This window comes from Oryctolagus cuniculus, chromosome 5 (genome assembly GCF_051225735.1).
Source record: "Oryctolagus cuniculus isolate XC-2025 breed Fujian yellow rabbit chromosome 5, ASM5122573v1, whole genome shotgun sequence".
Classification (NCBI taxonomy): domain Eukaryota; kingdom Metazoa; phylum Chordata; class Mammalia; order Lagomorpha; family Leporidae; genus Oryctolagus; species Oryctolagus cuniculus.
The window spans coordinates 110,633,174-110,658,930 of NC_142871.1; the positions used below are offsets into that span (position 1 = coordinate 110,633,174).

At 38.9% G+C, this 25,757-nt stretch overlaps 1 protein-coding gene across 3 annotated transcripts in view; it reads left to right on the forward strand.

Annotated features, from left to right (window-relative positions):
- The window catches only part of KHDRBS2 (KH RNA binding domain containing, signal transduction associated 2), a 646,917-nt gene that overhangs the window by 407,084 nt on the left and 214,076 nt on the right, over positions 1 to 25,757 (forward strand). For all 3 annotated transcript variants that reach the window (XR_016233950.1, XM_089333075.1, XM_051855537.3), the window contains exon 5: positions 21,730 to 21,857. Coding sequence is in view for 2 of the 3 variants with exons in the window: in XM_089333075.1 (XP_089189201.1) it covers positions 21,730 to 21,857 (128 nt within the window). In the remaining variant the exon portion in view is untranslated. The remainder of the gene's footprint in view (positions 1 to 21,729; positions 21,858 to 25,757) is intronic.

Here is a 25,757-nt window from a genome sequence, read left to right on the forward strand (position 1 = left end):
AGCATGTCCCAAATTGTACATCTTCTCCCTCTCTTCTTCCCACTCTTATATTTAACAGAGATCACTTTTCAGTTAAATTTAAACACCTAAGAATAATTGTGTGTTAATTACAGAGTTCAACCAATAGTATTAAGTAGAACAAAAAAAATACTAAAAGGGATAAAGGAAAACAGTTTATAATAACTGTTTTAATGTCATGTTTGATGGGTAATCTTAATTTGTGTTGCAGTCCTGGATCCATTTCAATTTACACATTTTCCCTTTCATTATAGATCATATTTTGCTGTTTCTTTGAGGGCCTTCTGATTTTGGATTGCTTGTCACACATTGCAAATCTTATCTTATTAAATACTGAATAATTTTATTCCTATAAATATTCTTGAGTTTTATTTTGGAATGCCCTTAAATTAATTATAAACTCTTTGGTCCTACTGGGTCTTGTTTGTAGGATTTTGTTAGATTTGATCATATGGATGTTTGATCTAGAAATAATTCATCCCACTAATGACACAAGAACCTTCTGATCTCCTTACTCAATATCCCCTTGAACTATGATGTTTTCTAATCTTGTTGGCCAACCTCCACCCCCTCTTTCAAATGAAGGAAATGGACTATTCATTGGTTCTTTTACTGGCTCTTAGGAGTTTCTTCTCTGTACTGAAGAGGATTTTGTTGAGTACTCAAAAGGCACTTTTCAAGCATCTCCAGAATTGTCTGTTTTTGCAGCTCTTCATTACTCTTCGCTTGGAACTGTAGCCATCTTGCTCTACCTGAACTTCTAGCAATTTCTATGCTACTCAAGGCATTTGCTGGTCTCTGCCTGGATTATTCCACTATGGCTTAGAGTCTTTCTCCTGAAGTTCATAGCATTTTTTCCTCTATGGCTTTAGTGGTCTGAATTTCAGTCCTTTCAAAACTATTATATATAATATAATATGATATATTATATATAAAATGATTATATATAAACTATTATAATATATAATATAAAACTATTATATATAATAGTATATTCTATATATACTATATAGTATATTTTATATATATATATAAGTAAAGATTTAAGTAGATTTCAACAGTTGCACCCACACAGAACATAAAGTGTGAAATACTGTTTGAGTACAAGTTATAGCATTAATTCACATTGTACAACACATTAAGGACAGAGATCCTACATGAGGAGTAAGTGCACATTGACTCCTGTTGTTGACTTACCAAAGAGAGACGTCACCATGTGCCTTAACGGGGTGGAGGGGAGCGGGTTTGGGGCAGAAGGGGAGTAAGCAGGAACTCAATCCAGTGTTTCCACATGGGAGGCAGGAGTCAGCTACTTGAGTCATCTCAGGGATGCCTCCCAGGGTCTAGGGTCCACTTTAGCAGGAAGCTGGAGTCAGGCGCCAAAGCTAGGAGCTGAATGCAGGCACTCCAGTGAGGCTGCAGCTCTCTTGACTGACAGCCCAACTATTGGACCAAACACCCACTCCAGATACTGCCTTTCTTAAATACAAACAAACTAGCTAAAAACATTATCAGGCATTTCAAATAAGTATTATGTCCCAGATTGGGATACCTATGGTTGAAGTCCTAGTCTGAGTCCTGGTTCCTAGGTTTCTGATCCAGCTTACTGCTAACACACACCCTTGAATGCAGCAGATGATGGGTTCTTGCCACCCATGTGGAAGACTCAAATTTAGTCTGGGCTCCTGGCTTTTGCCTGGTCCAACTACAGCTGATGCAGGCATTTGAGAAATGAACCAGGGATTAGAAGACCCCACTATGTCTCTTTCTTTCCCCCACCTCGCTCTCTCTCTGCCTTTCAAAGAAAGTGAAAAAATTTTAAAACACCTTTGTCTCACAGTACTTGCTATACTGTGCAGGTATTCCTTTGCCAACCAAAGTCTCATATAATTTACTAAAATATTCATCAACATATTGAAAGAAAATCAATAAAGAAGATTGCTTTAATATATATGTAATGAAACTCAAGAACTTAATAGAACATAGTTTATCAAAAATTGCAAGAGAAGATGGTAAATGGATGATACAACAATACTTGTTGATTGGTACAATTTAGCATTTATTCTGGAAAGCAAGCACTGGAAATGGCAAGCATGTTTACAACTACTTTGGTATGTTCTGTGACTTTGACTTGACCTGCTCATTGCTTAAGGAAATTACTATGCAATTCAGAGTGAGATCCTGATGTTAAGTAGTGAACTCTGGCATTTTACACTTTCCTTTATGCAGCTCTCCTAAATGAACTGAATTTAAAAATTTTGTCTTGATTATTTCTGTTTTTTTTTAACTTATTCTTTGCCTTTCAGTACTTTTTATTTAAAAAAAATTAATACTACCCTGCTGAATAACTGTTTTCTTTTATGTTGCCATTTCATTTACTTTTGTTAAAAAGTTATTTAATTTACTTGAAAATTAGAGTTACACAGAGAGAGGAGAGGTAGAGACAGAGAGGTCTTCCATCTGCTGGTTCACTCCCCAAATGACCGCAATGGTTGGAGCTGCGCTGATCCTAAGCCAGGAGCCAGGAGTTTCTTCCTGGTCTCCCATGTAGGTCCTGGGGCCCAAGGAATTGGGTCATCTTCTACTGCTTTCTCAGGCCATAGCAGAAAGCTGGATCGCAAGTGGAGCAGCCAGATCTCGAACAGGCGTCCATGTAGGAGACTGGCACTGCAGGTGGTGACTTTACCTGCTACACCACAGCGCCAGACCCAGTGTTGCCATTTGAATAAACTTTTCTTTTATGGGATGGCTTGCATGGGTCTGCTTTCATCATAAGTGTTTCACTCTGCCTTTTTTCCATCTAATTCTCTACAACCTTCTTATATATCAGTACTTTTTTGTTTTGTTTTTCTTACTTGGACCTTCATTTCACATCATGTTATTATGATCACGGAGTCTAAATATGCTCTAACTGGACCTTTTTAGGATTGGGTCCTTCCCAGCTAAACAGTCAAGAATAACTCTATACTTGACTGTTGGTTAAATGTGCTGTGAAAGAAACAGCCCTAAACTGTTTCATGGCTGTGCATCTTCCTGAATTCATCAAATCAGCATTGTCTGCAACACATTCTTACCTTAGGCCTTAACACTTCAAGGATAAATATCCAAAGCCAATTTCATAATTTACGGTAGTCCAAAGGTGCACATAACAGATTTGTCCTATCATTTTAAATACATGGTATATCATAAAAGGGTATCCTATAACACCCAAAGTGAAAACAATAGCCCATGCTTACCAGTATGTGCCAGACACCATCCTAAGCAATTTACATAAGTTTATTTATTTAATCTTCCCAACAGCCATGCTATTTTGCTTGGTGTCATTAATCCCATTTTACAAAATGGAAATGAAGAGATTGGATGGTTTAGCTTGTTCCTCTAAGCCACATAGATAAGTGTCAATGCCTAAGACCCAGGCAGTAGCATCATTGCTACCTGACTGCTTCTTCAGAGGCAAATATAAACAATTTTAGGTCACAGTTTTAAAACTTAACCATTCTGAAAATTGGCATAGCACTTAAATTTTTTTTAGCAATAAATTAAACAACCTGTACATTCCTGGTCACAGATTATATGGTTTATGTAGTTTAGATAAACTCCTGGGGTCAGGTATCCTTTTCTTTTTAAGTAGAAATTGATTTTTGTTCCAACTCAAGAATACATAAAAATAGATTTTTCTCATGCTATTCTTAAAATTGTAAAAGAAGGGGAAAATGGTACTGAAATGACAGTTCACTGTCATGTGCCTCTGAAACATCCAGTGATTAGAGTGCCACCTATGAAATATCAGATCTAAAAGCTCCCCACAAAGAGACAGCAGACCTTATTATTATGTAAGTATGACAGTGGTTTTTAAAGGTGCAATGATTTGGTAGTAATTTTATTTTTAGATTTCATGTCACAGTGAACATAGAAATAATTCACAATGAAGAAATTAAAATCTTTTAAAAGGGAGATGCTAAAGGAAAGATCATCTTGCAGCCATGTGGCTACAAATAGAAGTCATGCAGCCAGTGCATCGGAGCTGAAAGAAAAAATGGTCTTAAGAGCCAGCTGGTTAACACAAATGGTTTTGACATTACGGTTTCATCTAATCACACTGTGAATTTAGATCTCATCAAGCTCTGTACAGTCGATTTGCAACATGCCAACAAATGACTGTGCCATCATTTATTGCCCATTTTGTTATAATGGGAGCTACTCAACCCCATTTCTCTCAAGCCCTCATTCACATATCTGTTGCTCTTGATAGCCTTTTCCTGATACCTTAAAACATCTTCTGTATTTTTTAAAAATGTTTTCCTCAATCACATATCTCAAATAACCCTCAGTTTGCTGTGCGCTATATTTCTTCTTCCCAGGTCTTTGCCCTCAAGTTTCATTTTTCTTTCCAATTATAATTCTTTCCATTATGTGTATCCATATATATGTATTTTTGAGAATAGTAAGTGGCTATCTAAATGCTCATTGTATAATTTGGATTGTCTTCAAATCTACAGGAGTGGGGGCAGGTTCTATTTAACTTCATTGAGAGCTAAGAAAAGATCCAGTACTGAGAACACAGATGACTTTTCTTTCTTTTTAAAATCTTTTAAAATTACTATTATTTATTTGAAAAGCAGAGATACAGAGAGGGAAAGAGAGAGAGAGAGATCTTTCATCCATTGGTTCACTCCCCAGATGGAGGCATTGGCCGGGACTGGGCCAGGCTGAAGCCATAAGCCAACAGCTTCACCCTGGTCTCCTATGTGGGTAGCAGGGGACAAATGGGGATGTCTTTTGCTGCTTTCCCAGTTACATTAGCAAGTAACTGGATCAGAAGTAGAGCAGTCAGGACTCAAACTAGGATTCACATGGGATGTCAGCATCACAGGTGGTAACTTAACCCACTGAACAACAACACTGGCCCCAAGAGAATGTTGCTAAAGCAATATAGAAGCCAAACAAAAGCTGAGTTCCTTTCTCAGTGCCTACATAGAAAGTAACCTGGTTTATCTATATCATTCACATTCTTAGTCTCAACTGATTACTCAAGCAGCTAAACACATGTTTTACACACAAACCAATGATACACGGATGATACAAAACCAGTAGCAGCAATAGCATTTTTAAAGGGGGCAATGTAATATTCTTTGATTTTTCTGTTCTTAGAAACAGCACATTGGTTCACAAGACTAGCACTTTATATAACCTTATACTTGGCTCTGGTTGCCACAACAAAATATTATAGACTGATGGCTTCAAAACAGAATTACAATTTTTTAATTTATTTTGACAGATAGTTAGACAGTGAGAAAGAGAGACAGAGAAAAAGGTCTTCCTTCCATTGGTTCACTCCCCAGATGTCCACTATGGCCGGCGCTGCACCGAAGCCAGGAGTCAGGTGCTTCTTCCTGGTCTTCCATGCAGGTTCAGGGCCCAAGCACTTGGGCCATCCTCCACTGCCTTCCAGGGCCACAGCATTTTTTCTCTAAATTCTCGATGCTGGAAGGCTGAGATCAGGGTGCCAGTCTGGTAAGCTTCTTATGAAGGCCCTTGTCAATGGTTGCCTTTCCACTGTGCTCTCACATGGTGGAAAGAGAAAGCAAGAGTGAAAATGAGAGTAAGAGCCAGAGCAAGCACGTTGAGTGTAAGAAAGAGAAGAAAGGGAGAGGAGAGAGGAGGAGAGAGAGAGAGGGAGAGAGGGAGGAGGGGAGAGAAGAGAGAGGAAGAGGAGGAGAGGGAGGGGAGGGGAGAGAAGAGAAGGAGAGAGGGTAAAATGAAAGAGAGGAGCAGAGAGAGAGAGAGAGAGAGAGAGAGAGAGAGAGAGACTGACTTAGTTCTGATGCCTTTTGTTATAACGATAGTCCCGACATGAGGGTCCCATCCTCTTGACCACATCTAAAGCTAATTTTCTCCCAAAGTTTCTATCTGTAAATACTATCACATGAGGGTTAAAGCTTGAACATATGGATTTTGGTGGGACACTGTTCAACCCACAGCACAGCTACTTACCTGAGTGCAGTGTAAGGGAGTTAGAGCTGTGATTTAGACATCTGTGCTCCTTTGATTCCAGTATGCATAATTTCTGAACATCTCTAGACATCAAAACAAGAAAAAAAAAAACAAAGAATACATTAGCTGGGATAGAGATGGGAAATATAAGCATTTACAATGTTTTGAACCACAAAATTCCTGTTTGTGATTTACCTCACATTCATCATGGAATTGCTGAATCCCTAAATGAGGGCACTATTCCCGCAGCTTCATCATTCACCAAGGTGCTATAAAGATGGATTTGGTCTATTCGTCATGCACATAGGGCTCCTTGGAGAGTAGCAGTACATATGGAGGAGGCTTCAGAAGCATCCATCTATTTCTGAAATAAGTAAAAAGTATCTGGTTTTAGCATCATGTTTTTGTTTGAGGATCACATAAGTTTTTTTTTTTTTTATTTGATGAAATGGTCTTTATTTAATGATACCATGCTATTAAAATCATATCCTGATTGATTTTGAAGAAACCTTATTTTTAGAACAGTTTCAGGTTTACAGAAAAATTGAGAGAAAGGTAAAGAGATTCCTGTATATCCCCTGCCCCCACACATCTATAGCCTCCACACACCATTTGACATCCTGAGCCCCAGTAACACATCATTACCATTCAATGTCCATAGCTTACATTAGGTTTCACTCTTAGTGTTGTGCATTTTGTGGGTTTTATTGAATCTATTACAGCTATAACAGTAGAATTATTGTAGAGAATCATTTTGCTAACCTAAAACTTCTCTCTTCTCCCCTTCTTTATCGCATTATCCTCCCAGGGGTGGGGAACCTCCAGCCTGAGGGTAGTATAAAACCCACAGTCATGCGGTCTGGCCCTGCCAAGGCAACAGCAGGTGGAACTCAAAATTCAATAAATCTATATCAGGCTAATATTTTTATTTAAAAAAAGATTTATTCCTTGGAAAGGCAGAGTTACAGAGAGGCAGAGGCAGAGGCAGAGAGAGAGAGAGAGAGAAAGAAAGAGAAAGACTTCCATCTATTGGTTCACTCCCCCAAATGGCTACAATGGCTGGAGCTGTGCTGATTCAAAGCCAGAAGCCAGGGCTTCTGGGTTTCCCACACAGGTGCAGGGGCCCAAGGACTTTGGTCATCTTGTACTGCTTTCCCAGGCCATAACAGAGAGCTGCACTGGAAGTCTAGCAGCAGGAAATTGAACTGGTGTGCATATGGGATGCTGTCACTGCAAGTGGTGGCTTTACCTGCTACACCACAGCACCAACCCCCAGGTTAATACTTTTAAAAGATTGATTTTTATTTATTTGAAAGGCAGAGTTACAGAGAGAGAAGGAGAGTATTTTCCATCCTGTTTCACTGCCAAAATGGCTGCTAATGCTGGGGCTGAGTCAGCCAGGAGCCAGGAGCTTCTTCTGGATCTCCCACGTGGGTGGCCCACATTGGGCCATCTTCTGCTGCTTTCCAGGAGCATAAGCAGGGAACTGGATCAAAATGGAGCAATGGGAACTTGGACTGGTGACCATCTTGGATGCTAGTGTCATAGGTGTTGGCTTAACCAACTTTACCACAATGCTGGCTCCTATATCATGCTAATTTTTAAGTTAATAGATTTGTTTTGGCAGCAAATGATGTTATAAATATCCAAATAACCCATGGCAGAAAAAAAATGTTCCCCACCCTTGTAACCCTAGGAATAACTTTTTCATTACTGTCTCCCTGAATTTGTCTTTACCTGAATTTCATATATTTGGAATCATACAGTAGGTTGCATTTTTGTGCTGTATTTTTTAGCTTAGTAACATGCATTTAAGCTTCCTCTATGTCATTTCATGCCTTGATATCTCATGTCATTTTTGGTGTTGAATAACATTCAATTGTTTGCATATACTACAGTTTATCTGTTGACCTTTTAAAGAACATCTATATTGTTTGCAAGTTGTGGTAATTATCAAGTTACTAAAAATATCTGCATGGGTTATTGTAAGAACACACATTTTTTTTTTTGACAGGCAGAGTTAGACAGTGAGAGAGAGACGAGACAGAAAGAGAGTTATAGACAGTGAGAGAGAGACAGAGAGAAAGGTCTTCCGTCCGTTGGTTCACTCCCCTAATGGCCACTATGCCCAGCGAAGCCAGGAGCCGGGTGCTTCCTCCTGGTCTCCCATGCAGGTGCAGGGGCCAAGCACTTGGGCCATCCTCCTCTGCCCTCCTGGGCCACAGTAGAGAGCTGGACTGAAAGAGGAGCAACTGGGACTAGTACCTGGCGCCCCAACTGGGACTAGAACCCAGGGTGCCAGTGCCGCAGGAGGAGGATTAGCCAAGTGAGCCATGGCACTGGCCAGAACATACATTTTTAATTCATTTTGGTAGTTACCAATGAGTATGATTGCTGCATCATATCATAAGAGTATTTTAGTTCCATCAGAAGTTGACAAACTATCTTCCAAAGTGACTGTAATACTATGAATTCCTAGCAGTAATAAGTGTGGTTTCCTACTGAGTGACAACCTCACCAGCCTTTTGTGTTCTGTGTCTAAATTCTAACAGGTAGTGGAATCCCAGTGTTGTTTTAATTTACAATTCCCTAATGGCATATGATGGAAGGCATCTTTTCAAATGCTTATTTACCATCTGTGTATCTTCTTTGGTGGAGTGTCTGTGTAGATCCTCTGTTCCTTTATGAAATGGGTTGTTCTTTTTCTTGTTGTTGCATTTTAAGGGTTCTTTGTGTATTTGAGATAACAACCCTTTGTCAAATATGTCCTTTACAAATATTTCTTCCCAAGTCTGTGGCTTCTCTTTTCATTATCTTGAAATCTTGAATGAGAGTTTAATTTACACTACATTATTTTTCAGCCTGTTTTTAAGCTATCAAATCAGTATTTGCATTGATAGCGGTGAACATAAAATATCCCTTTGTTATGTTTAGATAGGACTGGAGATGTCTTTTAACACTGATTTGCACATATAGGTACACTACAGCCATATTCTAAATAGGGATAATACAGATGTTGCGGTATCTAGAAACCTTAAGTGGAATTCTAGAAGTCTAGTAGTTTGACAAATAATATAGAGGAACAACAAGAACAGTTTTGTGATAGCTGCATTCTTTGCCTTTACATGTGTAATTTTACCTATATGAAAATCAGTAACTTAAAAATAATGAATATTTATAATCCAACAAGATTTTATAAATATCTGTTTAGTTTTTTAGAACAAGACCATTTGAAAATCCTCCAAACTACATCTAAGCTTCAGCATGGTTGATTTGTAAGCATGAGGAGAAACTGGTTTAGAATTGGTTGTGTTTTAGAGACCTATGGAAGTCAAAACTTTTGGGAGAGTGTTTTTGTTCACTGGAAAATAAAAATATGGGTGTGTATTTCTAAGCTATAAATTATCTGGATGGTGAGAAAGGAAAGAGATCATAGAGTTGCTCTACACTTAGTGATGTTTTGGAAGCAATATCCGTGATAGTGCAGAAGACAGCCAATTAATGGTTTTCGCGGTTTGCTAAATGCCTGAGTAAAGTTGAGGTGTTTAATAACCACAAAAGCCCTTTACTGCCACCAGAGTCCTAAGACTCCAGTCACAATTCATACTCTATACCAGTGGCAAAGCTAGTACAGCAAACTAAAACATAAAATCCTTCTGAAGGATTCTCTCTCCTCAAAACGGTTTTTGGATAGTAATGTTTAACATCTGGGTTCTAAAATATTCTTTTTGTTCCCTGCATTGACTTTGCAGTAAAGAAAAATATAAAACATGATGGCTTGCAAAGCAGCTGTTATTTGAATATGAGTTTTGTGAGGAAATTAGAGTATAAATACCTAGGCTTACAACTGCATTTCTATACACACATAGCACCCTAGTCGTTTGTATTCCAGTCTAAGTGGGAAGTAAAGAATCAGTAGCCTGCCTTCTTCTTGACACCCAGAGAAAATTTCTTCATGAAACTGCCTTATGGAAATAACTTAAGAAATATTTATTTGGATCATTACTACCAGCTTTCTATTGACAAATATGAAAGTGTGGCCAAAAATGACTCGTTTGAACATCCAATATTAGTTAAGAGCACAACTTGAATTTTGCTCTCCTTCCAGGCTTTGTTGTCTCTTGTCTGCCTGTTCCTCTCCTCTACCCTCCATGACAGCCATAAATATAACTGTAGCAGTTAGTGCTTGTTCTGCCTCAATAATGTCTTAACACTCTCCTTGTATCCATCCTTGTACTTACCTGTATTAGCTTATTTTGTGCATGCAGCTAGAATATTACCTTTAAGTTATAAAACTTGGGGCCAGCATTGCAGCACACCAGATTAAGCCACCACCTGCAAGGCTGGCGTCCATTTTGAATGATGATTGGAATCATGGTTACTCTGGAGAGTGAACCAGCTCTGTACCAATGCACCTGGGACAGCAGCAAAAGATAGCCCATGTTCTTGGACCCTTGCTACCCATGTGGGAGACCCAGATACAATTCCAGCCTACTGAGTTAAGCCAGGCCAACCCCAGTCAATGCAGCCATTTGGGAAGTGAACCAGTTGACAGAAGATAAACTTCTGTCTCTCCCTTTCTCTGGCTTTTCCTTTGAAATAAATAAGTAATTTTTTAAAAATTGGTTCATTTCACAGCCGATACTCCTTAGGCCTGGTATTATATGTAAAGTAAAGCCAAGAAGAATCATCATTATTTAGCCCTTGCCTGTCCATCTCCACCTAATGCCATTTTTTCTCTGTTGAATCTTAAATTATTAATAGCTGTGCACCAGCACTGTCTTTGTTTCTAAGAGAGGTTCAGCTCCTTCCTGACTCTTGCCTTTGTGTTTCCTCTATGTGAGACTACTGATCCATGGCCTTGAATGACAGATTCACCTTGATTTGGGCCCCAGTTCACACAGCACCTCTTCTAGCGGGTCATGGCTGACATGCCCTTGAAGCAGCTTCGCAGGTCTTCGGTCGTGGTGCCCTTTCCTTTTATTCCCAGCAATGTCGCCATCTGAACTGAGCTTTCTTATTCCTCTGTATTCTTTACTTAGTCTTTTTGCACATTAGAATGTAAACTCAATGAAGGCTGCCTGGAACATCTACATGAACAAGCAAGCGTATTCGCTTTGTGATATATACGTATGTTTGTATATGAGCGCACATCAAAGAGTTCACGAAAATGAGCAAAAGATATGTTTATTTTGGTGTAAAACATGTTGAAAGCTATGCATAGTTTACTCGTAATGCCCATCTTCTGTGAACTTTTTGAGGATTCCTACTATATGCAATGTTAATATATTTTATAATAATATATTTCTTCAGGAGAATCTAGTTATAAGAATCCCAGATGCTCCTTGGAATGCATGCCTAGTTATATTCACGGGTTCAACAGAAACCATTTTCCGCCCTCAGGGCCAAGTGGCATGAGCTTATTCTCATATTCCATCCACTTCATTACATTTTAAAGATTTATTTCTGGGGCCAGAGCTGTGGCGTAGTGGGTGAGGCCACTGCCTTCAATGCCAGCATCCCATGTGGGCGCCAGTTTAAGTCCTGGCTGCTCCACTTCTGATCCAGCTCTCTGCTATGACCTGGGAAAGCAGTAGAAGATGGCCCAAGTCCTTGGGCCCCTGCATCCATGTGGAAGACCCAGAAGCAGCTGCTGGTTGATGGCTTTGGGTCAGCTAAGCTCTAGCCAGTGCAGCCCTCTGGGGAGTGAGCCAGCAGATGGAAGACCTACCTACCTCTCTCTCTCTCTCTCTCTGCCTCTGCCTCTCTGTAACCCTGCCTTTCAAATACATAAATGAATCTTTTTTTAAGTATTTGAAAGGCAGAGTTACAGAGAAAGAGGTAGAGACAGGAAGAGTAAGGGAGAGGGAGAGGGAAAGGAAGAGAGAGGTATCTTCCATCCACATGTTCACTCCACAAATGGTTGCATTGGCCAGGGCTGAACCAGACAGAAGCCAGGAGCTTCATTCAGATCTCCCACATGGGTAGCAAATGCTCAAGCACTTGGACCATTCTTTGCTGCTTTTCTCAGGCCATTATCAGAGAGTTAGATTGGAAGTGGAGCAGCCAGCACATGAACCAGCACTCTAGTAAATGCTGGCATTGTAGATGGTGGCTTTACTCACTGTGTCACAAGGCAGGTCTCTATATTCTAGATCTTTAAAATAATATAAAGATCCCTCCTTCAGTCAAAAGAAAAGAATGTAATTAATAGTATTCCCATGTTGTTTGATGCTGCGCTTCATATGAAATAAAGAAAAATTAAACTTTCCTTAGCTGATCTTCATCTAGTAAGATTCTACCATTTGTCTTATTGGGATAAAAACAAAATGCAGTATTAATAATGGATCATGGAATTAATATTGGGGGATCCTACAGCATAGATCAATTAAATGGCTTTTATAGACCAATTAAATTGTTACTTTCTCCCAGCATTTGCAGAATTAATTTTTAAAATGAATAGGGAAAGGGGTTGTGGAGAGGCTGTGACCTGAATGCTAATACCCAACACCATGGTTTTCTACCCTGTCCATGAAGAGGGTACTTGACAGACACAAACTGCTTGGTAGGAAAGCTGAGTGGGCGTGAAGTGCCTGGTATTGGGAATGATTCCAAGACATCAGGCCTCATGGTTGCTCTTTTACATACACACAGAGAGGAGATTCAAAGCCTGAAGAAACCATACAGCAGGACCATCATTCCTGTGGTTGCTGAGAAGATCTGGTGCTTCTGGCCATCAGTCCATCCTGCAACATGCAGAGTAGGACTGGTTCTGACTACCCGCTGGGGATTTCCCTTGTGCGGAACACAGAAAATTGGCTTCTTATTTAGGTGACTCTAGTGCTCTTGAGAGCTATGTGGATGGGCTGTGGGATTAGTGGGTCTCCCCATTCAGAGGAGAAACCCAGCTGTGTCAGCAAAAATTCAGGTCTTCCTTGCCTAGAGAGAGGCCCTGACACTAGACTCATTTGGAAGCTGAGAGAATCCACTTCACAAATAGGCAAATACAATTTGCAAATACATTAAAAGATCTTGGTAAGTTGAGCAAGAGTGGCTTAGTTGAACAATTTAGCAGATGGTTCCTGTTGAATTAGAACCAATAGAAGTAAAGGAAGGGATAAAGGACACATACCCAAGTCCTCTAAAGCTAAGTCTACATTCTTTAAATTTGGTTACTGTAATTTATTTCATGATGTTCATGGGAACTGTCACATTCTATTTTGACACATTCATTCCACTTTTTAAAATACTTTTTCACGGCCTTATACTCAACTTTGAACAAGTTGGTGTCTTTAGTTTCTGACTGTGGAACTAAAGGATTTCAACTGTCCCTTCCCTTTGTGAGTGTTGACCAACTGGAACTCTTCCCTTAGCATTTTTCACTATTGCTCCTGCTGGTCTTTGCTCATTTGCTGTGCTAGATTCACCTTTTCCATTGTAATTGTTTTTTTATAAGATTTATTTTTATTTATTTGAAAGAGTTACAGAGAGAGGGAGAGGGAGAGGAAGAGGGAAAGAGATAGAGAGACGTCTTCCATCTGTTGGTTCACTCCCCAGATGGCCACAATGGCCGGAACTGGGAAAATCCGAAGCCAGGAGCCAGGAGCTTCTTCTGGGTCTCCCACGTGGGTGAAGGGGCCCGAGGACTTGGGCCACCTTCTACTGCTATCCCAGGCAATAGCAGAGAGCTGGATCGAAGAAGAGCAGCCAGGACTAGAACCAGATCCCATATGGGATGCCCAAGCCTCAGGCCAGGGCTTTAACCCATTATTCCACAGTGCTGGCCCCCCATTGTAATTGTTTTTAAGGATTGCTCTTTTCTAATAGGTCTAAATGTTCAGAAATAGCACAATGAAATTTTTTAAAAGATTTGTTTATTTGGAAGGCAGAGTTAGAGAGAGGGAGAGGCAGAGGCAGAGAGAGAGAGAGAGAGGTCTTCCATCCACTGATTCACTCCCCAAATGACCAAAATCAGCCAGAGGTGGGCCAGTGGGAAACCAGGAGCCAGGAGTTTCTTTCAGGTCTCCCACTTGGGTGCATGGGCCCAAGGACTTGGGTCATCTGCTGCTTTCACTGGCACATTAGCACAGAGCTGGATCAGAAGTGGAACAGCCAGGACTAGAACTAGTGCCCATATGGGATGTAGGCACTGAAGGCCACAGCTTTACCACTATGCTACAGCACCAGCCCCCATGCAAAATTATTTAAAATGTATTTATTTACTTATTTGATGAACAGAGAATGAAATACAGATAGAAAGAGATCTCTCATTGCTGAATGACTCCTCTAATGCCTACGATGGCAGTGAGAGATGGCAGCCCAGCAGGGAGTTTGAAATTCAGTCCAAGTGGGTAGCAGCGGCCATTACCACTGCCTTCCAGGATGTACATTAACTCGAAGCTGGAAACAGGTGCAGTAGCCATGTATAGAATTCAGGCATTATAGTTTGGGATGTGGGTATTCTCACTGGTGTCTTACCCACCAGACCAAAGAGATTTTTAAGATTAAATTTGGAGAGAATGAGAAGCCACAGGCCAAATAAAATAAAATAAAAAGATAACTTTAAAAAGACAAGTATAGAAATATTTTATATTCTCCAAATATTTTATATTTTCCAAAGAGCTTAAAAATGTTACCATGGCTAAGTAGTTTATTGTCTTTCTGGATAAAACAATGATATTTTGATTCATGGAAAAATGAGAACTTCAGGAAGAGGTTTTCTCATGAGGATGTACTGAAATGCCTCTGTTTCTAAGACAGAAATGTAAAATCAGCATTTACAAATAAGGCACAAAAAATAGCAAACACTGAAAACATTAGTCTACTATTGGGCATAAGGCCAGTAAAAAGATCAAAGACAATTTAAGCATGCCCAGATTCAAGTATTGAGGAGATGTTTACACTTGCCTAGGTGCTGCATTCAAACCTTGCTTCTTCAGGGATTGCTGGCAGTTACATTTCCTGAACAAGTGTGGGAAAAAAGTCAACTACATGCACTTCGGCACCACGGAATAGGACTTATCCACGTTGTTCACAGCACCTACCATTTACTTGTTGCTCTGAAATGCATTATGTGGGGAGCAACCCGGACTAGACTAAGTTACTGGAATTAAGACTTATTCTATGCCTCTGCTCTCCCACAATATGGCGCTGAGAAGGGAGAAACAGCTTCTACGCAGCTGCCTCTTGCCAACTTGAGTGATGACCTCCAGGAGCTGATCCTGCTCCTGATTGGAGGAGAGCAGCGTACTCGGCGTGTGGGTAGCCGAGTTGGGATTGGCGGAAGAGGACTATAAAGGAGGAGAGAGACAGCATGCACCAGGAACATCTAAAGGGAACATCTATTTGAAGGAACACCTGTGCAGCCCCCGAGAGAGCCGGCCGGTGGTGTGCCGCTCCCCTGTGGAAGTGGGGAAAGTGGCAGGGGGAACCGCCCTTCCACGGAGGTGGAAGGGACAGTAGCCAACCCGGGAAGAACCAGCAGCAAACCCGGGGAGGGCCGAGCAGACAAAAGAACAGCGCAGGGTCCTGTGTCGTTCCTCCACGAAGAGGGGGAGCGACACATTGAATCAATAAAATATGGTTTATTGTAGCAAAATAATTTTTGGCATTTAAAAAATATCTGGCTGGTTAGATGCATCAGCATCTTGAATACTGATATAAAATTTCCATGTACAGAGGAAGGCCGGAAGTTGCGAGAATATTGATACAAAAACACCTGCCTGAGCCATATCCTTTTAACCCTTTGCAGGCAGAGAATTTTCACATTCTTCACTCAGTTTATCCTTATCAAGATGATTTATTGGTGAGGAAAAATTTGGATCCATTGAATAAGTAAACCAATAACCGTTCATTCTTTATTCACCAACAGTTCATTCTATATACTTGTAAATTGCAGGAGATAATTTGTCAAAATGTTAAATTAGTGCCTATTTTGATGTAAAGTAAAAAAAAAGCGAAAGCTTTTCTCTCATGTGTATGATAATTTGCCAAGAAAATTTAATAGAAAAAATATTGTGATTTTGGCTTTACTTAGACAAATGAAGTTTGTTACTTAGAATAATGGCCGAAATCTGTCATTTGGTGTTACCAAAATATTTATCTACTACTGTAAATCTCATTGAAGTAGTGACTAATAAATGAAAGCATAACCCCAAGTACTTCCGTCTTTGTGGTTCATTCAAAGGTCTTGGCTCTTAGACCTCAGATATCAGTGGTCACTGTTTAATAAAGTAAAATAAACTAGCACAGAAAATAAGCCTTTCCAATAATCCTCAAAAATATCTACATGAAATCTTTATCAGTGTTATCTTATTCTGTGATAACTTTTCCATAGTGAGGAGTACAACTTTAATAATGGGAAAAAGAGAAAAAAGTCTTCAGGAAGAAAAATTATCATCACTATTAGTTTAAGATGCAAAGTCCACAATGTTTTGACTTTGTGATATTCAATCTCTTTTGATGAATAAGTTTTATAAAGCCTTTATGTAAACCTTATGCAGAGTCATGCACCAAGCAGATTCTTAATAAATCTTAATTGACTGTTCTTTGACTACATTTTGTTAATGAGCTTTTCTTTTCCCAAGCCTGGGATGATTAAAACTCACCCTGTGTTGGCTCAGAGATGTTAGCTAATAGCCTGAGTATTTTGCTAAATAATGTCCACCACAGCACTGGTTGTTTCTGAAATAGTTTCTTACCCATTCCAACTCAGATTTAGGTCTAATACTGGCGCATGAATTAAGACCTCCCACACTTCCTTGTTTATTACTCTGGTTATAGGATCATAACCTAACTACAGGAGCTCAGAAAATCCTACATCTCCTTGTCAGGGCCCAGAAGAGTTACAGACCACATTTCATTTCCTCCAATGTTGTTTAATGGCCTTGGCATTGACAGAGCCCAGTATATCTTCTCATGTTACCAGTGGTTGTAATCACATTTTTAACTGTATACCACTAGTGCCCATAATAGCCTCAGAGGAGGGAATTTGACAGGAAAATGGCCCCTCACTCTACTCCCAGGTAGCCTATCTATACCTGTCATTACCTGGCATTTAAATTCAAGTGAAATAATTTTCCCAATTTGTATTTTGGCAAAATGCCATCACAACAGATGGACATGTGTGTATATAACTCGGAAATTATGCATATACATTAAATATCCGGACGGTGAGCATGAGTCCTCTCTAGAATATCCAAACATCTGCCTGCTCTGAGCTTTTGTGTGTGCTGTTTATACCATATGCCATCACAGTGGGAGGGCCTTGTCAAGGAGCGGGGAAAGAGTACTCATGAATTTCATGGAAATTGTTTCATAGGATAAACTTGTCTCACCTTGGGCAAAAGAATTTATAAAAATATTGTGAATATCTTATTTCAAATGATAAATTCTAAAGCCTGATTTGAATAGCAAAAGAAAATTTTCACACATTATAGGATAAATAAAGCTAAAATTCAAATGGCTTCCTACTAGAGCACTCAAAGTACTTGTGATTGCTCATGTCCTGTCTGTCCACTCTACACATATAGACACGGGCTTTTCCTTGTGGCCACTCTCTCTGCCAACTAAACTGTTTAAACCTATGATCAAATATAGAATTGCATTTGCCTAACTCCATGAGCCTTTCATGTTTTCTTTTTAAGTGAAGTGCTGCAAAAAATTGGCCAGAGATACCTTTGTTATTGGTCTGCATTGTCTTGATTAACACAGTCCTCAATGATGATTTATTTCCTGGAACAATGTCTCTGGCTAAGCTCATAAGAAACTCAATTATGGAATAATAATGCTTATTTTTACCTACACTAAAAATTAGCTTAACCTACATTGTCAAATATTCGTATTAATAAAATTATCAGGTTTCCTCCATGTTAGCAAATTTCTGTCTAGGAGCTGCATTCCTCTGCAGTGGGATTGCTGAGCACAAACTATGTGCAAAGAGATTTAAGTGGACAATTCTAATTATAATGGTACCAGCCTATGACTTTAAGATACATTAATCTCCAATGAAGTGTACAGTTGGCCCAAGAAACACAAAAATCACATCCAGGCCCATGAACTATTCCTCTGGGCGGTGTTAGCAAGAGACTATGGAAGTATGTGTTTCATGTTCTATGCTGACAGCCGGTCCTCTCTGCATTTGCTAGCTTTTTCACAAAACAAGCCATCACAACACTTAAAGGTTAAAGTGTTAATTTGTTATTGTTTTCTTCTTGGTGTTGGCTAGTTGCTTTTCTGGTCTCCATCAGCATGACTAGGACTGGATGGCTGAGGACAGGTCTTACTCATGTGTCTGGACACTTGAATGGGAGGGCAAGGATGGTTAAAGTCTCTCTGCATATGATATCTCAACCTCCAGAAAGAGAGCATGGGCTTCTTTACCTGGTGGCATAAGGGTTTCCAATGACAAGAAAGGCCAAACTTCAATATGTAAGCAATTTTAGTCTCTGATTGTCTCATTTTTATTGTCATGTTAGCTAAGATAAATCATATGGCAAATTCCAGAGTCAGGCTAGTTGGTGGGAACTATCTAAGGTGTGGATACAGGGAGCCCTGAAGAAATGGGGAATTATTCTGTTTTGCTGTATGATTTATAATATGTTGCTTCCTCCTCTTCCTCACCTTGTTCCTCCGTCTCTTCCTTTATGTTCTTTATGATTATGCTGTAAATAAGACCACATCTGCATTCTTATGCTTTCTAATTTTGGCATGAAAATTTATTCTCTAAGGTATACTTTGACATATGTTGAATTCATCTGCAGTTTGTTAATTTTGATCTCAACTTTCTAGGTGCCAACAAGTGATGATAGATCCCTTCTGTAATTCATAAGGATCCTGAATGACCAAGGCTCTTCCTAGAGAAGCCACAAAAATGTTCTTTAAAATTGGTTCTAATGCACTAGAAAACTATGGGATTAATGTTTGCTTTATTTTAGTGGTGGCTAGTCAATTTCCTGAAGAGTAGCAATTCACCCCCTTCGCTGATCCTAATAAAATTAAAAATGTGTTTTTTCTTTAGTTTAGTTGATGTTTGAATGTGAAAATTAGGGGGTAGAAATTGAATAATATATGATTTGTTAGAAACTGTAATTTTCTACTGTAAGGCTCTTCTGTCAGCTAACTGTGCTGAGCCTATTATCACTATAATCCTGTGCTGAAGAGGATAAACATGAACACAACATGTTAAAAATAAGAAAATAAATGCTGTGCAGCAACTGGCACTTTCAGTTGTAAGCCAGGAAGTTTCTGGAGCATGAGGTAAAGCTATGCATTAGAGTCCTTGCAGGCTGTGTGCAGGTGACTACAAATAGCCTTGATTTTGTATTACTATAACACACATGTGCACAAGTAAGTGGGCTTCATGCTGTGTAGATGATACATTTGACTTTAGACCTATAGGCAGGCCTCAGACATCATTCATGTTGCCTATCCTCTACAAACATTTCAAGCCTCAATTCCTAGACCCATCTTCAACATGAGGACATCCACTGAATTGATTTTAACTAAATATATGTTCAGGGAAAAAATTAAATAAGATTTTTCATTTGTCACAAATAGTCAACTATTCAATTTTGTACTGTTCAGCCAGGTGTGTAGGTATGTGTGTGTGTGTGTGAGAGAGAGATGCTAGTGTGCCTGGTGTGTGGAGTGTGCACTATGTTAGTGTGTATTGTATGTGGTGAGTATGTAGTGATGTATTCATGTGTTAGTACACATATGTGTATTAATGTGTGGTATTTGTAGTGTGCTAGCATGTGTATGCATGTGCTGGTGCCTAACAGTGTGTGTTTTGGAGTATGTGTTGGTGTGGTTGGGTATGTATGTGTGGCATTTTTTTAAGAAACCTTTTATTTAATGAATACAAATTTCATAAGTGAAACTTTAAGAATATAGTGGTTTTTCCCCTCCATACCCACTCTCCCATCCCCACTCCTATCCCACCTCCTCCTCCCTCTCCCATCCCATTCTTCATTAAGATTCATTTTTAATTAACTTTATATACTGAAGACCAACTCTATTCTAAGTAAAGATATCAACAATTTGCACCCCCCCCACACACACACAAAGTATAAAGAACTGTTTGAGAACAAGTTTTACAGTTAATTCTCATAGTGCAACTTATTATGGACAGAGGTCCTCTATGGGGAGTAAGTGCACAGTGATTCTAGTTGTTAATTTAACAATTAACACTCTTATTTGTGACATCAGTGATCACCTGAGGCTCTTGACATGAGCTGCTACAGCTATGGAAGCCTTTTGAGTCCCTGATCTCTGTCAGTGTTTACACAGGGCCATACGCAAAGTGGAAGTTCTCTCCTTCCTTCAGAGAAAAGTAGATCCTTCTTTGAGGAACAAATAATACTGACACTTGGCTTTTGAAGCTAGTTTCATGTTTTATCAAAAGATTTCCCTATTATTTGTTTGGCAGGTAGAATGACAGAAGGACAGGAATAGACGGAGAGAGAGAGATTCAGTCTACTCTTCCACTCTTCAAAAAGCTGCAACAGCCAGGCCTTGGCCAGGTCACAGCCAGGAGCCAGAAACTCCATCCAGATCTCCCTCAAAGGTGGCAGGAACCCAAGTATTGGGGTCATCTTCCAGTACCTTCTCAGGTGCATTAGCAGGAAGCTGCATCAAAAGTAAAGGAACCAGGACTCAAAGTGGATTTCTTATATGGTGTGCCAGGGTCACAGAAGGCCGCTTAACCCATGCACCACAGCATCAGATCAGACAGTTTCATCTTTAATGACTCAAATGCATTCTTCGGTCCTCTTGTATTGATTAATACATTTCCACACTGAGAAATAAAGACAGTCTCTTTCCTTTTGACTTAATCTCTCAATGGTATTGTGAAATTTTCCTTTTATTGTGGTTCTCACTTTCAAAAGCCCAAAACTATAGCACAAATAAAACTCCTTGTTTTCATGTTGCACATGAGGTTGGATTGCACATCGCCCCAGTTTTCTGAAGCTGGGCCACATTGATGCATGTCTTTAGGATTTTAATACATGCTTAAGCTATATCCCAGAGTTTAGGATTGCTTCTTTTTAGTTGATACATCTGGAGCTATTTGAACAGCGTGCAGTCATTCATAATCTACATACATTCATCCCTGTGAAGTTTTTTTTTCAGTAATATTCATGTTAACAATTATAACCTTGGCACATTCTTAATTCTTGTATTTCACTATCTTCCCTTTTCTAGCTAATGCATCAAGTGACATCTCAGCCAATCTAATACTGAATACATCCTTGATGAAAGAAATAACTTCACTTTCTCTATAGATAAGTAGGAATGTAGGGGCAGGCAATTTGGCACAGTATGCTAAGCCATTGCTTGGGATGCCCACATCCCACATTGGAGTGCCTATGATTGAGTCCCACCTCTGCTTCTTATCCTGCTTCCTGCTAACAGGTAACCTGGGAGGCAGCAGATGATGGCTCAAGTGCTTTGGTCCTTGCCAACCAAATAGGAGACCCAGATGGTATTCCTGGCTCCTGGCTTTGGCCTGGCCCAGCCATGGCTATTGCGGACATTTAGAGAGTAAAAAACAGATGAACGGTCCCTCTCTCTTTCTCTCATCTCCTCTACATTTGACATAAATCAAATAAACTTTAAAATATTAATTTAAAGTATGTATGCTTTATCTTAACTTATTTGGTTTGTTTTTTCACTCTGGGTCCCATTTTAAATGATTTTTTTTTTCTTTACTTCTAGGACTACAATGATGAAATTCGTCAGGAACAACTACGTGAATTATCTTACTTAAATGGCTCTGAGGACTCTGGTCGTGGGAGAGGTATTAGAGGCAGAGGAATCAGAATAGCTCCCACGACTCCCTCAAGGTATATTTGTTTTTACTTTAAATAAATTAGCAGTAAAGGATGATGGCAGGCCTTTGCTATCTTGATCTATAGCATGATTATAGGTATAGAGGTAATAAATAGCATCAGTTACAACTACCACTACTACAACAAAATATAAATAATGAAAGCTTACATATACCACTGTAAGAAGGTCATGTATATTCACTCATCAAACCCTCCATTCTACAAGATATCTACTATTTATAGATGAGAAATTAAGGTACAGAAAAGTTACCTAAGGTCATGCTGACCTTCTGACTTCAGAATTCACTGTTTGAGCTCTTCACAACTACATTTAGAAAATGAGGCAGAATTCCTGAGGCTTCCTCTTTTCTTGGTCTGTTCCCAGGATTAAAGCAGACAGATAATAAAACCACGTGCTTCTTTGAACATGGATGATCTTGCATGAAAGCAAAACAATAGATTTTGCCTGTGTCTAAAATGGTCCTTGAATTGATATAGTCTTGCCATGTTGAAAGTGGGTTTGGGGGTAGGGGAAGAGAGAGAAAGAGAGAAATCTGGACATAGATAGATAATATATATGCCAGAAGCACACCTCTTCATAGCTGGTGAAAGGGTATTTAAAGTTCAGATTGATCTGATTTTGCAAGTCTGTGGTGGTCACAGAAGATTTTACTTGATTTTTTTTCACATTGCAAAGAAATTGGTATCTTTCTCTGTTAGAATTTATATTTTGAATTCTGAATTTGTTCAGCTATCAGCAGATAGCATCAGTTTGCAGAGAAGTGAAGTAAAAAAATCCTCACAGCCTTCACACACACACTGTGAGTCAGTCTTCAGTGCATTGTAGTTGACCTTTAAATCTCTGAAACACAGATCTAGAACATTTCTTCACAATATAAAAATTATCTGAAAAGATGCAAGGATATTTTGCAGAATCAATTTGTTTCTAAAATCATACTCAGAATGTTTTCAACCATGACTGTCAAAATATCACTTTTTAACATTTAAGTTGCAAATGGGGCAGCCATTTGGTACAGCAGTGAAGATACTCCCTGGAATAGCCATATCCCATCCTGGAGAGCTTGATTTTGATTCCCAGTTTGGCCCCAATTCCAGCATCCTGCTAATACACGCTCTGGGAGACAGCAGTGATGGCTTAAGGAATTGTGTTCCTTTCCAGTTCTCTCTCCTCTAGGAGACTTGGATTGAGCTCCTGGCTCCTGGCTTTGGCCAGGCCCAGAACTAGCTACTGGGGAGCATTTGGGGAGGGAACCAGTAGATGAGAAATCTCTCTCCTCTGTTTCTGCCTTTCAAATAAATAAATAATTTTGGATAAGTCCTACAAATACCTCAAAAAGCTTCACATTAAAATTTAAGATTTTAAAATTTAAGATTTGTAAATGCCCAGATAAAGGCTGTGAAGTGACGTTACTGCAGGTGATCTTGAAGGGATTTATATACATGGATTAAATGATACGAAATTCTATTTTCTTAGTTCCAAAAATACCCATATTAGTAGTTTTACATGGTGTAACCTAAGAACATGTTTGCCTTAAAGAGAGCACATGTTTCTACTATGCAGTATTCCCCGAAACTGAGATTATTTTTAATGCATTTTTCTCTTTTTGATATTATAAAATCATATTAATAGATGTTGGTTTGTTGATGTTCCTCATGTAAATTGCATTTGGACATATATGACTTTAATTTCAATAACGTTTTATTTTAAATTAAAAAAAAATTAAGAGCCATAGACAAAGTGAGAACTCCTGCTTGCTGGTTCCTATCTGCATTCCTGCATGGTGGGGGACTAGGTCAGGCTGAAGCTGAAAGCTGGGAATTCAATCCAGTTTACCCGTATGGGTAGCAGAAACCCAGTCACAAGCCATCGCCACTGCCTCCCAGTCTGTATTTGCACGAAACTGGAGTAAGAAGCTGGAACTGGATATCAAACCAAGAGACTCAAATGTGGGACATGGCTTCTAAACTTCCAAATACCTGATCCTATTCTAAAGTTTTAACAGTTTAATAATTGCATAAGTAATAGTGCATTATGGCCTAGATTTTTAAATTATCTTCTTAGAAGAGAAATTACTTGAAATATTTTGCTTTTTAATATCCTGTATATCATACAGAGCTGTCAGAGCATACTTAAAAAGAAAATTAACATTGAAAATTAGACTTCACTTCCAAAGCTGTATTGATATCATTAATGGAATTAAAATTGATGAAAATAAATAGAAAAAAACATAACTTTGTTATCTTTTATCTCAAACACACAATCAAATGTAACTTCAATTAAAAATGAATAGGGAGATAACTTCACGAAACAGAAAACCATACTGATCAGAAAGCTTTGTAAGATATGAACTAATGGATACTAGTTTGTATATATTTTTGAAATTATTACTTTAAGTTATTCAGCTATGCTTACATTAAAATGATTGTGCCTAGAATATTTTAAAAGTCATAATAGCTTGCTAAAATATATTTTAATTAAAGGAATTTATACCTCAATAAACATATCTATAGCTAGTTTCCAGTAGTAGTACATACCAGAGAACCCAGCATTGAATTTACATGCTATAACAATAATTTATTTTACAAAGTTGAAGAATGAAAACATATGATGTCTCTAATACACATCATTGGTACATATTGTAGTCTGAGCCAATAGTTTAAAATGAAGCATTAGCAGCGGATTTTGAAGGTTTTTGTTTACTACAGTGTCAACTAATACAAGAGCCAATTCAATTTGTAAAATAGGGGAGTAATCATGTGTGTTTCAAAAAAAGACTGCTCAATAATCAACTGTGGCTTATGGAGAAGAGATAGTGATCTGTAGAGAGACTAACAGATACACATGGAGGGAAGGAGACAGAGATGAGATAGAGAGGGAGAGATTGACTCACGGCAGGGGAGTCAATGAGAAAACAAATCCATTGTCTAAGACAGAAATATATAGAATTTGGAGAATAGAGATATAAAGCCAGAATATGGATTAAAATGTATAGGTATTAATGCAAATTGGATGTTGGAAAAGAAGGGTAGCCCAGACAATAGTAACTCTCTGGGGCTAGTCTGGAAAGAAGTTGCTGGTGTCATCAACTATGACTAGGTAAAGTATCAAGTTTAGTGAAGTCTATAATTGTTCCTATTATTAATTATAGCTTTATGAGTTACTAATGTAATATAAGGGAGGTGACTTGTACTCTCTGTGCCCTGATTTCTCAAAAACTAAAATAACTGAGAATTGCTTAAACATCAAGCTAGTCAGTATGTTTAAATTAGGTGATGCACACAAGGCAGCAGTTCTCAAAGTAGCTCATTCACTGAACTCATTGTGGTTCCTGTCTCCTGAGATAATGATTTAAATTAACCTGATGTGTGACCTGGAATTTTGGATTTTTAAATATCCTCAAGTAATCTAGTAGGGAGGCAAATTAGGGAACTCCTGATATAAGTGACATAAACCAGGATACAGCATTTTGTTAGGAAGGAAAGAGATCACAGTCATTACTCAAGTTATGGACTGCAAGACACAGCCACGAAGGAGACTGGGACACCCATTTTCCAAGGAGGGCCCAAAAACAGAAGCCAGTAAGGGAGGCTGAGGAATAAGAAAATGGAAAGAGGAGAAAAGCAGAGTTGTTAAAGTCGAGAGAAACGTTCTCCAGATAATAGTCCACTCTCTTAATTATAATAGGGAGGAGCAGGCCATGGGGACTGTAAAAGAGTCCAATGAGATTTGCTATTGGTAGGCTACTGGTGATCTCTGTCCGTGTACTTTCAACAGAGTGGTGAAAATAAGAACCAGATTTATTGCAGTTAGAATGAGCAAGAGGTAAAGGATTAAACATGGAAACTGTTCTTTGAAGAATCAAAAAAATATAAGGCTACTGTCTGTGGATTTAG